We start from the raw sequence: 12,457 nt of genomic DNA on the forward strand, positions 1-12,457 counted from the left end.
GTGGGTTCACTCGGTTCATTCATATTTGCATACCCTTAAAAAGACACACACAGCATTTCCGTTTCAACACAAGCCACAACTGCAGCCAGTTTTACGTGTTTACGGTGCCGACCCAAATCTGACAGATGGAAAAAAGCATTTGTTCTTTGTTTTCAAGCTCAAAAGCAAAACTTCCCTTTTATATAACTCCTAAAGCATTAGTTTGAGCTAAAACATGCTACGTCTCTCTCCAACCCGACTATAAATAACCACAAAAAACCACTGTCAGATCACAGTACTATTAAAAACCAAGTATACGTGCACAAAGCCAAAGATATGCCCTATGCACAACATCCTGCAAGAGGTAGTAAAACAGGAAATACATTCAGCTATCTGCAATCCTACTGTGATAACATACAGGCTAGAAAAACAACCTTTTTAAGCAAACTATTTTGTCTTGTACTTGCAATGTTTTTAGCCCGGTCCGGCACTCTGGGTTTAAAGAGAAGGGTTTCCTTTAAGCTACCCGGGGCAGATGGTCCGTAACAAGTCTCCTGGAAATACCTGAAGTCAGCATATTCCTCCTCCAGCAAGTCTACTCAGACATGCACACTGTCCCCTGCGCTATCAACAACAAACAAGCCAGCCGACCTACCCATACACGCCTGCACTCGGCACTTTAAATCCAACGTGTGAGTCGCTTTTTTTCTTGCCCCACTCTTGGCTCAGTGGAGACCGCTTCAAAAAAAACAAAAAAAAAGAGGAAAAAAATCCCAGAAAGCATGAACATTTCTTTGTCTGGGAATTCAGGGTCAGGTGGTTCCCAACAGGAATTCTGGTTGGCTAGAGAGGACTTGCAGAATTTTGGCTGCTGTCCAGGAGGCTGTCTTGCAAGCAGCGCTGGAAATTCGCTGTAAACCTCATCTTCACCCGTATATCCATAGTACGGAGTTCATTTCCACTGCAGAGAGAGTAGTGAGGGGAGAGGGGGAGGAGTGAAGGGAACTGGATGGGGGTGGGAAAGAGGAATCTACTGTAGCGTTGGGTACTTATTAAAAAAAAGAGAGAGAGACATGATCCCCCTGGCTCAAAGAAAGTGAAAGCTTGGTTTTATACCCCCCTCTTCTACGCTAACAAAGCTCTGCTGACTGTATGCGGCTCAGGCCTCGTAGGCAGAGGAAGGAAACATGTCAAGGCCCCTTTCAAAAGGGTTTCCTGCTGCATTGTTGAGTCCGATGAAAAGCGCTTCGAGACAACATGACTGTATAGACCTTTATAGAGCAAACATAGCTATGACATGTTACGATCTGCGCTCATCCACAATGTGCCTATTCAGAGAAAAAGAAAATTCCCAGGCTCCTGACGGAGGATTCCAGCTCTCTCCGTGAAGAATGCGAAACGCCCATCTCTCTGGAATTTTACAACGTCCACTCACGAGACAACTGTGTGTCCGGCTAATTTGGTCGTATTTCTGGGATCTCTGACACTTTTATGGCTTATCCTCAAACACAGTGTGGAGAGGGGCAGAGAAAAGAAGAGGGCGGGGGGAGCTCGATGTCGATTGGTTGGCCTCCTTTAGTTACCGAGGAAAAAGAGCGTTATGTAACAGAGCAGTTCTCACAATATAGCACAGTGCCATTAGGAAAACTGTCAACAACCTGCACCTGCAATGGTACTTGAGCGTCGCGATAGCGGTGGGTAATAACTGAAGGATAAATTACTGATCAGTGTTTCCCAACCTTTTTTGTACCCCCACACCTCTCAGTAAAGGCATGTTCATATTAAGAACGCTAACTTTAACAATAACTATAACCATAAAAAAAAAAAAAGTCCACAGTTGATGAACCCTAAAAACCTTTGACAGCCAATCAGAATCCACCTGGCTTTAAAAAGCTTGAGCATTTAAAGCAGGAGATGTTTATAATAAACTGAACGCTATCATCTGTTGGTGTAGATGCTAATATAGTTATCTTTTCGGTTATCGTTCATGGTGTGAATGGACCTTAAGGCTCCAAAACCAAAGGCTTCAGAAAACCTGTTTTGGTCCCACTAGTGGAGCAAACAAATGAATCACTTCATCTTTAAGTCAAGACACATCACAACAATTTCAGCCCTGCACGTGGTTGTAACGTGTATACAGATTCACCATGGCACAAGACAACTGATCTAAAAAAAAAAATATTAATTATGATATATAACCTTTGATTTTCTTACTGAAAAGGCGCTTTACACATGGAAGGGGGGAATCTCCTCAACCACCACCAATGTGCAGCATCCACCTGGATGATGCGATGGCAGCCATACCGCGCCATACCGCGCACAGAACAGAGGAGACGGAGTAATGAAGCCAATCAGTATATATTGGGGTTTGTTTTGAAGGCCATGATGATGGACACAGGCCAATGGACAAATCTGGCCAGGATGCCGGGGTTACAAAACTACTCTTTTTTCAACAGGACATCCTGGGATTTTTAATGACCACAGAGAGTCAGGACCTCGGTTTAACGTCTCATCCGAAGGACGGTGCTCTTTGACAGTATAGCGTCCCCGTCACTATACTGGGCTGTTAGGACCCACACAGACAACAGTGTAAGCACCCCCTGCTGGCCTCACTAACACCTCTTCCAGGAGCAACCTAGTTTTCCCAGGAGGTCTCTCATCCAGGTACTGCCCTGCTTAGCTTCAGTGGGGAACCAGTCTTGAGCTACAGGGTGATATGGCTGCCGACACTACAGTCAGTAAAGTAGATCAATAAGTGTTACAATACAACAGTACAGTGTCCTAACTGGGGGCGTACTTAGGGGCTGTGCAACCGTTGCAACCGCACCAGGCCCAGCCCTTTAAGGGGGCCCCACATCCTCTACTCACACTAGGCCCCACACCATACTAGGTATGGCCCCGGTCCTAATCTAGAGCAACAAGTGTCCAGTCTTTTTTTTCTTTGTCTACACAAAAATGCTCAGTCAATCAGAACTAGATATACACCAATATAGATATGTTGATAATATTGAAATATAAAATAAAAAAACTGTTTTAGGTTACGTCAATGGGAAGCTAAACTGAAAATACAGGAAATATGCATGCACAATTAAATATTGGATATTTACTACAAATAAAAAATTTTAAATCTCTTATATCAGCCAATAATCAAACTGAAAGAAAACAAAAAACACTCATCTGTAAATCAGACTGTTTAAAACTCAATCATTAGGGCTGCCATTACTTATAGGCAGCCTCTGATTGTTCACTGCATTCGTAACGGACAAGTCTGTGGTTGCTCACAAAGAGGAAACCAGTGGATTTTCACTGTGAGAAGCAGCCAGATGTCTCATGAAATAAATGGTACCTTCATGTGATATCAAATGACTCATCAAATACACTTGGCTTTCGCAGAGTTTATTCGGCACACTGTCGCCCTGGCAAACGTTCCTGCTATAATAGAAATGCTGAAAGGCTCCCTATCGCTCTTCCTCTGGGACAGTGGTGAGCAATGGTACTCACCTCCAACTTCCACTTTGCCAGCAACTCCTCCCTGGTCCTCTTGCTAATGTAATAAGGGTCACCGGCCTGGAAGGTTACTCTGGGCATGGGTCTTTGACGGAGGCTGACTTCCCAGCCCACACCCCTGCGGAGCCTCCCGCGAGCTCCCTGTTTAAAGGGACAAAAGCAAAAAAAAAAAAGGAAAAGAAAAAATTAACGACTTTGTCTCTCCCTCTTTTAGTGTGCTTATCTATCTGCACGATCCTTAATAAAGCTAGGAAGAAGGCGGTTAGTCTGCGAGTGATTTTGGAGCGTTTTGCGAATGGGCTGGTGGGGGACTGGCAAACTTGGGAACTCATCGTTGCAGAGAGGGTTCGAGCGGCCCGACAGATAGATTCCCCCTCTAACCTCCAATCTGGACACGACCAGTGGAGAACAGGGACCCTCGTTTCAAGCAGAGGACCAAGTGTATTTGATAGTTCACCATTAGTGTACCATTTCTTTCATAATCAAATGGCTGAAGAAAAAAAAAACAGGATCCATGGTAATGTCACCTTCCTAAGATTTTTCTTCTGAGATCTTCAGCGATTAACGGTAAAGGTCGAATTTTCAGACAGAAACACGCAAACGTACAAACATATATCACACACAGGCACACAACAGGAAGACAGTGTTACCTCATTCTTTGCAGAGTCCCCACCCTCGTCTTCCTTGTGCTCCACGTCTAGAGGGAAACAGCCACAAGAACAAGCGATTACCTGAAATGTTTCTGACAGTCCGGATTTGTCGCAATGGAAATCTGTCTTCATCAATCTGCAGTATGAGACCTCAATGATATTTTTGCATCAACAGAAAGTTTCACAAGGATTCTATGTAGAAGAGCAAGCATGAAATTGCCAAAATAAACTATTCTCATTTGTGTGCAAAGTTATTAACTTGATAAAGGGTTTAAATAAATAGCTGAAAAGCAAAAAGAAGGACCATTTTATCTTGAGGGCTTTGTGTTACTGAATAAAAGTCCTATGAGAACTTTAGAAACTGAGTATTAATGTCAGTCAATCACTATCAAAAAGACCTATTGGGTTACTAAATGTGAAAAATGCCACAGGGCGATATGCAATTACACATAGTATGATGGTTTCTTTTTGTGAGGCACCAAAATATTACCATTTGAAAAATACCACTGAGATCTATAATGCATATGTGACTGCATATGTAATGGATATGTGAGCTGTACAATCTCACTTATGATTGGCTGGACTGTAAGCATAAAATCTGATTGACTGATTAAAGAGGAAATGGTTTAAAATGCATTAGTGATTTAAAATCTGTCAGAAACATCTATGGTAACAAAAGTGTTAAGAATCAATATGTAAATACAAAAACAATGTTGTGAACACACTATTTGTGTATTGTGAATTGTGCTTTGCATGTCAGATTTTTGAATGAGACTTTAGGTTATAACTAATATTTGAATGATTGTGAAGCTATTCTGGTTCCAATCTCAACACAACAGCTTTACTTTTCTCTAGCTATAATTTTAAAATCTCCTCCTCGCCCCATAAGTCATTTCAAAATGTTCCCCTTAAAATGTTAAAGAAAATAAAAATCCACCAAGTGTCAGTTCAGAGTAAATATTGTATAAAATAAGTGCTCACTCATATGTTATTATATCGGCCACACTGCTCTAGACATTAGTATCGAAATGAGCCATTGAAAATACCATATCACTCGACCACTGCTTTTTATATCAATAAACTCTTTCATTATTTTCAGTACTTCCAAAAGGTTTAAATAGCTTCATTTTTGTAATGGTCAGCACTTTCATAGACTCCTAACAACAAAATAAATTGTAATTATACTCTTACACACAAATTAAATTATTGCAAACTGTCAAAGTCAATAAAAAAAATGCAGGATATGACGTGGCGTCAACATTGAAACTAGCCAACAATGACTTTGACTCATTATCATAGCGGTTTTGACATCTCTGAAATTCAACTCTGTTTTTGCTGCGGGAGAGCCCCCATCCAACCAACACCATAAACTATGTTTATATTTGTTATATATATATATATATATATATATTATATTAGACTTTGTATTCACAGTAGGCTATACATACGTTTTCAGTTTTTACATTATTAGTGATGGTGTTTTAATTAGCATATCATGCTTTAGCTGTCTGTCTGAAATATTGCATCATACACAAATTATACAGCCCTACACATTTAGATACACAACTTTCGACACTGTGTTGTGTATTCCTATAGTTCAAACAGTAGAAAAACAGTGCCAAAGACATGGGTTTGATTCTGAAACAATGCATGAATTCATGGTCAAATGTGTCTCATTGTGTCTTTGATGGCAGAGGCAGAAATATTGTGTTTTTCAGATGGCGTATCAAGTTAAAAATATCCCAATTCATTTCATTGTGCTCCATTTAGCTGCTTTTGAACACCGCCAAGAAACATCAAAAATCTGCAGATTCAATCAGGGCCTAATAATGATTAATAGTATAACAAACTAGTCTATCTGAACAGTAAAGCATTACCTTTGCAGTCAATAAAAAATAATTAGTAACAACCTACTATTTTTGGAATAACTTCCCCAACACTATCATACCTTCTTCTTATGCTGTTCATCTTCTGCAAATTCCACAGCGCCACAATGAATCCTCCCAAAATTCTCCTTTTTTGCCCTAGCATTGATTTATACTCTTGATGTCTCTACATACAAAAGGATGTAGTTCATGCCTAAACAGCTTTGTCTTGGCTGGGTTCAGCAGGTTAGGTCGAGGTTAGCCAGAGGCTACGATTACCAGTGACCTGAAACACTAGCAGGGCTATCATGATGATTCATGATTCAGGAGTACTGAAACTCCCTTCTAACTAGGGTTTGAGAAAGACAATATTACTGAGAGCTCAACAAAGCTTTCTAAAAGCACACCCACAATTCCAATACAGCATCAATAAAACATGGCCCCTAAAAAGCCTTTGGAAGATTCATTCCCATTCAAGTCAAAAACCAGCTACAAAACAAATTCACTGATTTACTGTAGTGTTGTATAGAGAATCTGACAGAAAAGTATATTTCAGCAAACCTTTCCTTTTTGCTTGAAGCTCAACATTAGCATGATATTCAGGTCAAAAGTAACGGTTAGTTACCATTAAAAACTTTCCCATATCAAAGGGCTAGTGAGCTGTTCTCCTTCTGAGAGGAGAACAAGATGAGCTGTCAACTCTGCAAGTTACATAATAAATATGAGCAATTAAGGACGTGTTTATTTGCTAAATGTCAATTCATAAACTTTGTCACTGTAAACTGCAAGAACACGTCGCAAGCAACGCCAAGATCATGGGTTTGATTCTGAGGGAATGCATGAATTAGTGAAAGTGGCTTTAAATCTAAATCACTACTAAATAAAATTTTACGTGCATTTCAGCAACAAAAAAAGTAAATAAAATAAAATAATCTCTCTGAAATGTTGCACGTATATAGCCATGCACAAATAGATAGACATCTTTAACCGCTGAGTTGTGTTTTACACTGTTTATTTTTAAGGTGGCAGAAGTACTGTGTTTTCCACATACTCACACTTATTAATTTTTTGCAATAAAGGCTTGTTCACACCGAGCTGAATCTTCAGTGCAAACAATTTGGTGCAATAAACATTTGAATCTGAATCTACATCTGTTAATTCCATACTTGACTTAAAGGTATAGCGGAGGATTATCTTTTTCCGGGTGGATCATCAAGACTATTGGTCCTCCTAAGTGTCAATCATTCTGGTGATATATTTACGTAAGGCCGTCGTACGTGCTCGTGCACACGATTCACACGATGGCGTGCGCTAAAAGCACAGGTTGGGCTTCCCACTGATGCCTCAGTCGCGAAGTTTCTACTTGACAGGTAAAGTTTGGCATGCTATTTGGAGAAATCCATTTAAAATCACTGCTAGTAAAAGTTAATGTAAGCTATGATTAGCTCGTGCATGCTCTCTCGTGCACACATTTAATAGGCGTTCCCTTTCGGGAGCAGGTAGAGTGTTGTGCATGTGCATTTTTTCAAAAAGTGGAGAGGGCGGTTCTTTTCTAAAATTCGGGAAAATCCTCCGCTATACCTTTAATAAACTGCATTATGAAAGCACTTTTCTGATATATGCCATTGCCAAAAGCACCAAGGCAAGAGCCTTAAATGATGAGTGCATGAAAGAGTCCTAAATACCTCATTTTGATAATCATTAAAGGAATAGTTTACTTAAAAATTCTGTCATAATTTTACTCACCCTCAAGTTGTTTCAAACCTGCTGAACACAAAAGAAGATATTTTGAAGAATGTCGGTAACCAAACTGTTGATGGACCCCATTGACTTCCATAGTAGGGAAAAAAACACTATGGAAGTCCATCAACTGTCTGGTTACCGACATTCTTCAAAATATCTTCTTTTGTGTTCAGCAGGTTTGAAACAACTTGAGGGTGAGTAAATGATGACAGAATTTTCATTTTCTAAGTGAACTATTCCTTCAAGTATGGCCAAATGAACAGGGCAACTTCGTATAAATAGATATGTAGGATTTAGACCAGGCTTACAGGCAATCTGTAACGGCATTTTCATAATGTCTCTATACTGACATGATGCCAAAAGAAGTAGACAGAACCCATTTTAATAACCCACTAGCCTAAAGAGGATCTGTTTGAAGTCTATCAAAGCTCCATCACCCAGCCACATCACAACACTTGAGCGCCGAGAGGCCATGGGCAAAACCCGAGAGCTTGTTTTCTTCACAAGAGCCATCAAAAGCCTGCCAGTGAAGTACCACACACACCCAGCCAAAACAAAAGGCCTCGACCCTCGAGTCCTCTTCACATTTACATCATGTGCAAATACTCTCTCGCTGCATCTTTCTTTCTCTTCCTCTTTTCTCTGTCGCTCGACAGGAATAAGCAACCCGTCGGTGCGGTGAGGAAGGGGTTCATTCCACCGAGACTGCCAAGGTCAATGGGTTTGTGAGCGTGGTTGGCACGCTGTGCCCATTGAGCCTCCAGCATGCCAGTTTGTGCACATGCCAGCCTACGTGTTAAGAGCATTCAGTTCCATGTCGCTGGACTGAAGTCCATCCTGCGTCCTCTAGGTAAAAGGTATAAAAAGCGACACAGGTACAGGCAGATTTGCCAATTCTCTGTCAAAGCAAGATGGTTCTTTTTGACTCTAAGGAGTTCATGAATCAATAAAATCTTTGGTGGGATTGAATTAATGAATGACAAAGGTGTGTAGGTGTGATTATCTTTTAGCGATTGTATTGGATAATATTGATTAGCATCAGTGTTGAGTTAAAGCAGAACTCGGCAACTCTAGCGAACTCTAGTCACTTCTTCGCTGATTTTCCCTTTTGTTGTCGCATGTTTTCCCCACGAGCTCCCCCTACAGGCGTATATTTCACAACACTGTCGGAAAAAACTCACTTGCGGCGGCCTCCTCCCCCTCTCTACCGCTGCTCATGTGCGTTTGTTATGATCGGAGCAAGCCAACTGTATCATGTGGAGCTATGTCTACCGAGGTGGGTAATACATCATACATGCGTGTGTGTTTATGTCGAATTGCCGTAAAGCAATTCGTGTTTCGCGCTCGTTCTCGTTCTCGCTTCTCACGAGACTTCCAATTTCTATCTTGCCGGGACGGTAGTCCCCAAGTTGCAAGGTTGGTTTTCCGCCTGGGAACGCTGGAGGGAGCGGGGAAAGTCACCAATATCACCAGAACAGGTTGTTTAACCATCCAAATGATTTCTAGACAGTTTGATTAAGTTAAAAAAGTTACCAAGTTCTGCTTTAATGAAGTCTGGCAAATCGAGGTCGTGATTTTAAGACAGCTTTGTTGTTAGTATCTTGTACTGAGCTCGGCAAAACAGATCGGCATTGTGCAGAAACTGTCTTCAACACATTGATCAGAAACCCAAGAGCTGCCCTCTTTATTAGAGATGCACTGGACGACTGGCCATCAATCGGCTCTAAACACATGATCGGCAACCAGATGTTTTTTTTTTGTTTAAAGGGTAACTAAACCCCTGGTCAGAGTCTGACTCCACCCACTGGCAATATTTGAAAAATGCTGGAAAAGTAGGCAGAGCCCAGTGGAGAGGGGGCGTGCATCTGAGACGTATCTCTCTGTAGGCAAGGGCGTGGTTAGCTGGTACCCTCTGACGTCAGAGGGTACCACAACTTCCAATAGGAAAATTCAACTGCAGTAGCCACCGTTCAACCTGAAGAGGACAACACTCAGACGTTTTTACACCATATTTTGTAAAATTAAAACACTTTAAACACAAATGTCAAAAAAATTACTTGAATCAATGAACAGCACTAATAAAGCCCCATTCTTACAGATCATTAACTAAAAAAAGTTGGTTTAGGGTTTAGTTACCCTTTAATTTTGGCCAGTCTCTATTCTGGACTTCACAAACTGCATTGCAATCATTTCCCAAAATTGAAGTAGTGTGGAAATATTACGACGATAACACAGGCCAGAGACTGTGAGAAAATACTGAACCACAGCAAGCTCAGTGTTCGCGAATCGCGATGCTCGAAATATTGGAAGCAAAATGAGGATGCAGGTATCTCTGAAGGTAACTAATTGCCTTCAGAAAAGTTTCGATGGCATTTTCTTTTCCTCATATCTCTGTATAATGCCTATTAAAGTGTTTTATAAGCACAGCACTGCTTTGTGTACAGCGGTAACCAACGCTATTTCGCTGCTGTTCCATAAGCGCCACCTACTGTCAGAGAGTGAATTTGCTTTTTTCATTTAGTCCATCTGCTGTTTTTGTTTTGTGCAGGTATGATTTATGTAGCATAATTTCACTAAGCTAAAGTCAGACCATTCTACTTTTGCTTTAAATTGAAATTATACAATCTAATTCAAATAAAAAACAAGTGCTCATGATAAATGTGTGTAGCATTTTTGTTTGGATCATGATTAAAATGCAGTGGTTGCCACTAAAATTAAAATGGCTACAGATATATTTGTTTAAGCCTGTTATAGAGCAAATAAAAAACAAATAAATTTGCTTAAAGAAAAACAAAATCGCATTTGCTTGTAAAAGAAATCAGCAATCGGAATCTGCCGTGAAAAATCATGATTGGTGCATCACTATTCTTTATGCCTGTAAAACTGAACAAGTGCGTCCCAACAATCAATATTGTAGGACAGGAACACTAGATGGATCCTTACAAGTTAAGTTCTCTTTAAATTGTTAAAGGCATAATTCACTCAAAAAAGAAAAATAATTTACTCTACCAATTATCACCAATCTTATATTTACTGCAAATAAATCTCATTTGTGGTCATAATAGCCAGTTCTCCTGCATTCCAATAACATTAAGGCATCCAAAAGGGCAGGGTATCAATGCACATTTCTCAATTTGTTTCAATTCTGATTCACTGGCTCCTGACTGATTCACTTCAGGTCCATTTGGGTATATAACAGTTGAAATGTCTATTTTAGTTACTCGTCAAAGAAACTCTAATTTTCGCATTGACAACTCTCTTATTACTGACTCTGTCTCTTAATCAGAAGATTCAAAAGTTTCCCAAACAGTACAGTCAAAACAACCCTGCAAACATGAAATACTTTCTTTATCCCATATGGTAGCAATCTTTACCAAAGGTTTCTCTCTTTCTAAAAATCTTGGTATTTTGGTCGAAGATTGACCACATTATGGTCCGACGATCCTAGAGGGGCAGAGAAAGCACCTTTAACATAGCCAGAATTCTTCTCCAATACTCTTGAAGTGCCACATGAACAGAGTCCGCAAGTCCATATCAAGTGTGTCATGTGTGGCCGAAAAACCCTTAACATACTGATTCAGTCAGTGTAAATGCACCTTTATAGCATTGTTAGCAGTGCTAACAAACAACATGCTTTGATTATTTGATATGTGACGCTTTACTGGATTTCCAAAGTATTATAAATGGAGTCTCTAGACTTTATAGCATTTTACACAGGCCTACAAGTTGGCGTCTCTCATCATAAAGCGGGTTAAGGGAGACTGATGTAGGATCAGTGTGTAAGTGCCCTGGGCATTGTGCCATTCACCTGGCATGGCCCCCACTGAGAGAGTGGCCACAACACAGACCTGCTGTCTCTCTGTGCACTGCACACAATCAAGGCAGGCTGCCAGGACGGAGACGGCACTGTCTACCCAGCCTTCACTTACTGCTCTCATCAAGGTCAATGCCTGACCCCAAAGTATGGAAAGAGAGAGAGAGAGAGAGAGGTCTGATAATTGGCATCGCCATCACACTGGAGCACAAAGATATTCAGTATCGCTGCACCACCACTGATGAACCTGCAGTGCCACGGCAAAAAATACATATTTTAGCCAAGCTGTGAGCTTGTGAATTGTAATATGTGTTAAAAATGCAAAAAAAAAAAAAAAATGCTGTGAAATAATATATATACAACTAGTAGTCAACATAATTTGTGTTGTCTTAAAGGCAGGGACACACCAAACCGACGCCAAAGAAAGCTGACTGTGTTGTCGCCTCGCGTCGCAAAAAACCTGTGTTTGAAAACACCGAAAGGACTACCGCCCACTATCAACTAGCACACGCGTTCTGCGCCTGCATGCAAGGAGATATCTGTCTATTTCTGCAGATAAATTTGTCAATATTCGTCAATCAAATAGGGAAACCGACGCTGCAGGCTGCACACACCGTAATCAAAGCAGCGTGGGTAAGATTAAGTCAAATTAGAACAGCCTTTCTGTCTGTGCCGTCTTGACTTCTTTGTGCGCTGTTTTGCTACTATTCTCGTGCACTGACTTGTTCTCTAAATTGAACAACAAATCAGAGTTCTCTCTCTCGCCGACCGCCCAACGCCGTTTCTACATGTTGAATCGGCCCAAAAAAACCAACGGCGTCCGACTAAAGCCAAAGGTGCGGACAGAGCCGCCTTAACCTAATGTTAGGCCCCGGGGGGCTGAGAGGTTTTGTAGGCCC

The 12,457-nt window shown here is 40.8% G+C and overlaps 1 protein-coding gene across 7 annotated transcripts in view; it reads right to left on the reverse strand.

Moving 5' to 3' along the window:
* Window positions 1-12,457, reverse strand: part of dnmt3ab (DNA (cytosine-5-)-methyltransferase 3 alpha b) — a 50,428-nt gene that overhangs the window by 22,527 nt on the left and 15,444 nt on the right. For 2 of the 7 annotated variants that reach the window (XM_084392565.1, XM_084392564.1), the window contains exons 5-6: window positions 4,137-4,183; window positions 3,481-3,627 (exon numbers count right to left, since the gene is read on the reverse strand). In XM_084392565.1, coding sequence (XP_084248691.1) covers window positions 3,481-3,627; window positions 4,137-4,183 — 194 coding nt within the window. Of the gene's footprint in view, window positions 1-442; window positions 458-543; window positions 559-634; window positions 920-3,480; window positions 3,628-4,136; window positions 4,184-12,457 lie in introns of those variants that run through there. The other 5 variants (XM_084392567.1, XM_084392566.1, XM_084392568.1 and 2 more) reach the window with 4 other exon arrangements.

Source organism: Rutilus rutilus (assembly GCF_951802725.1).
Source record: "Rutilus rutilus genome assembly, chromosome: 21".
Lineage (NCBI taxonomy): Eukaryota > Metazoa > Chordata > Actinopteri > Cypriniformes > Leuciscidae > Rutilus > Rutilus rutilus.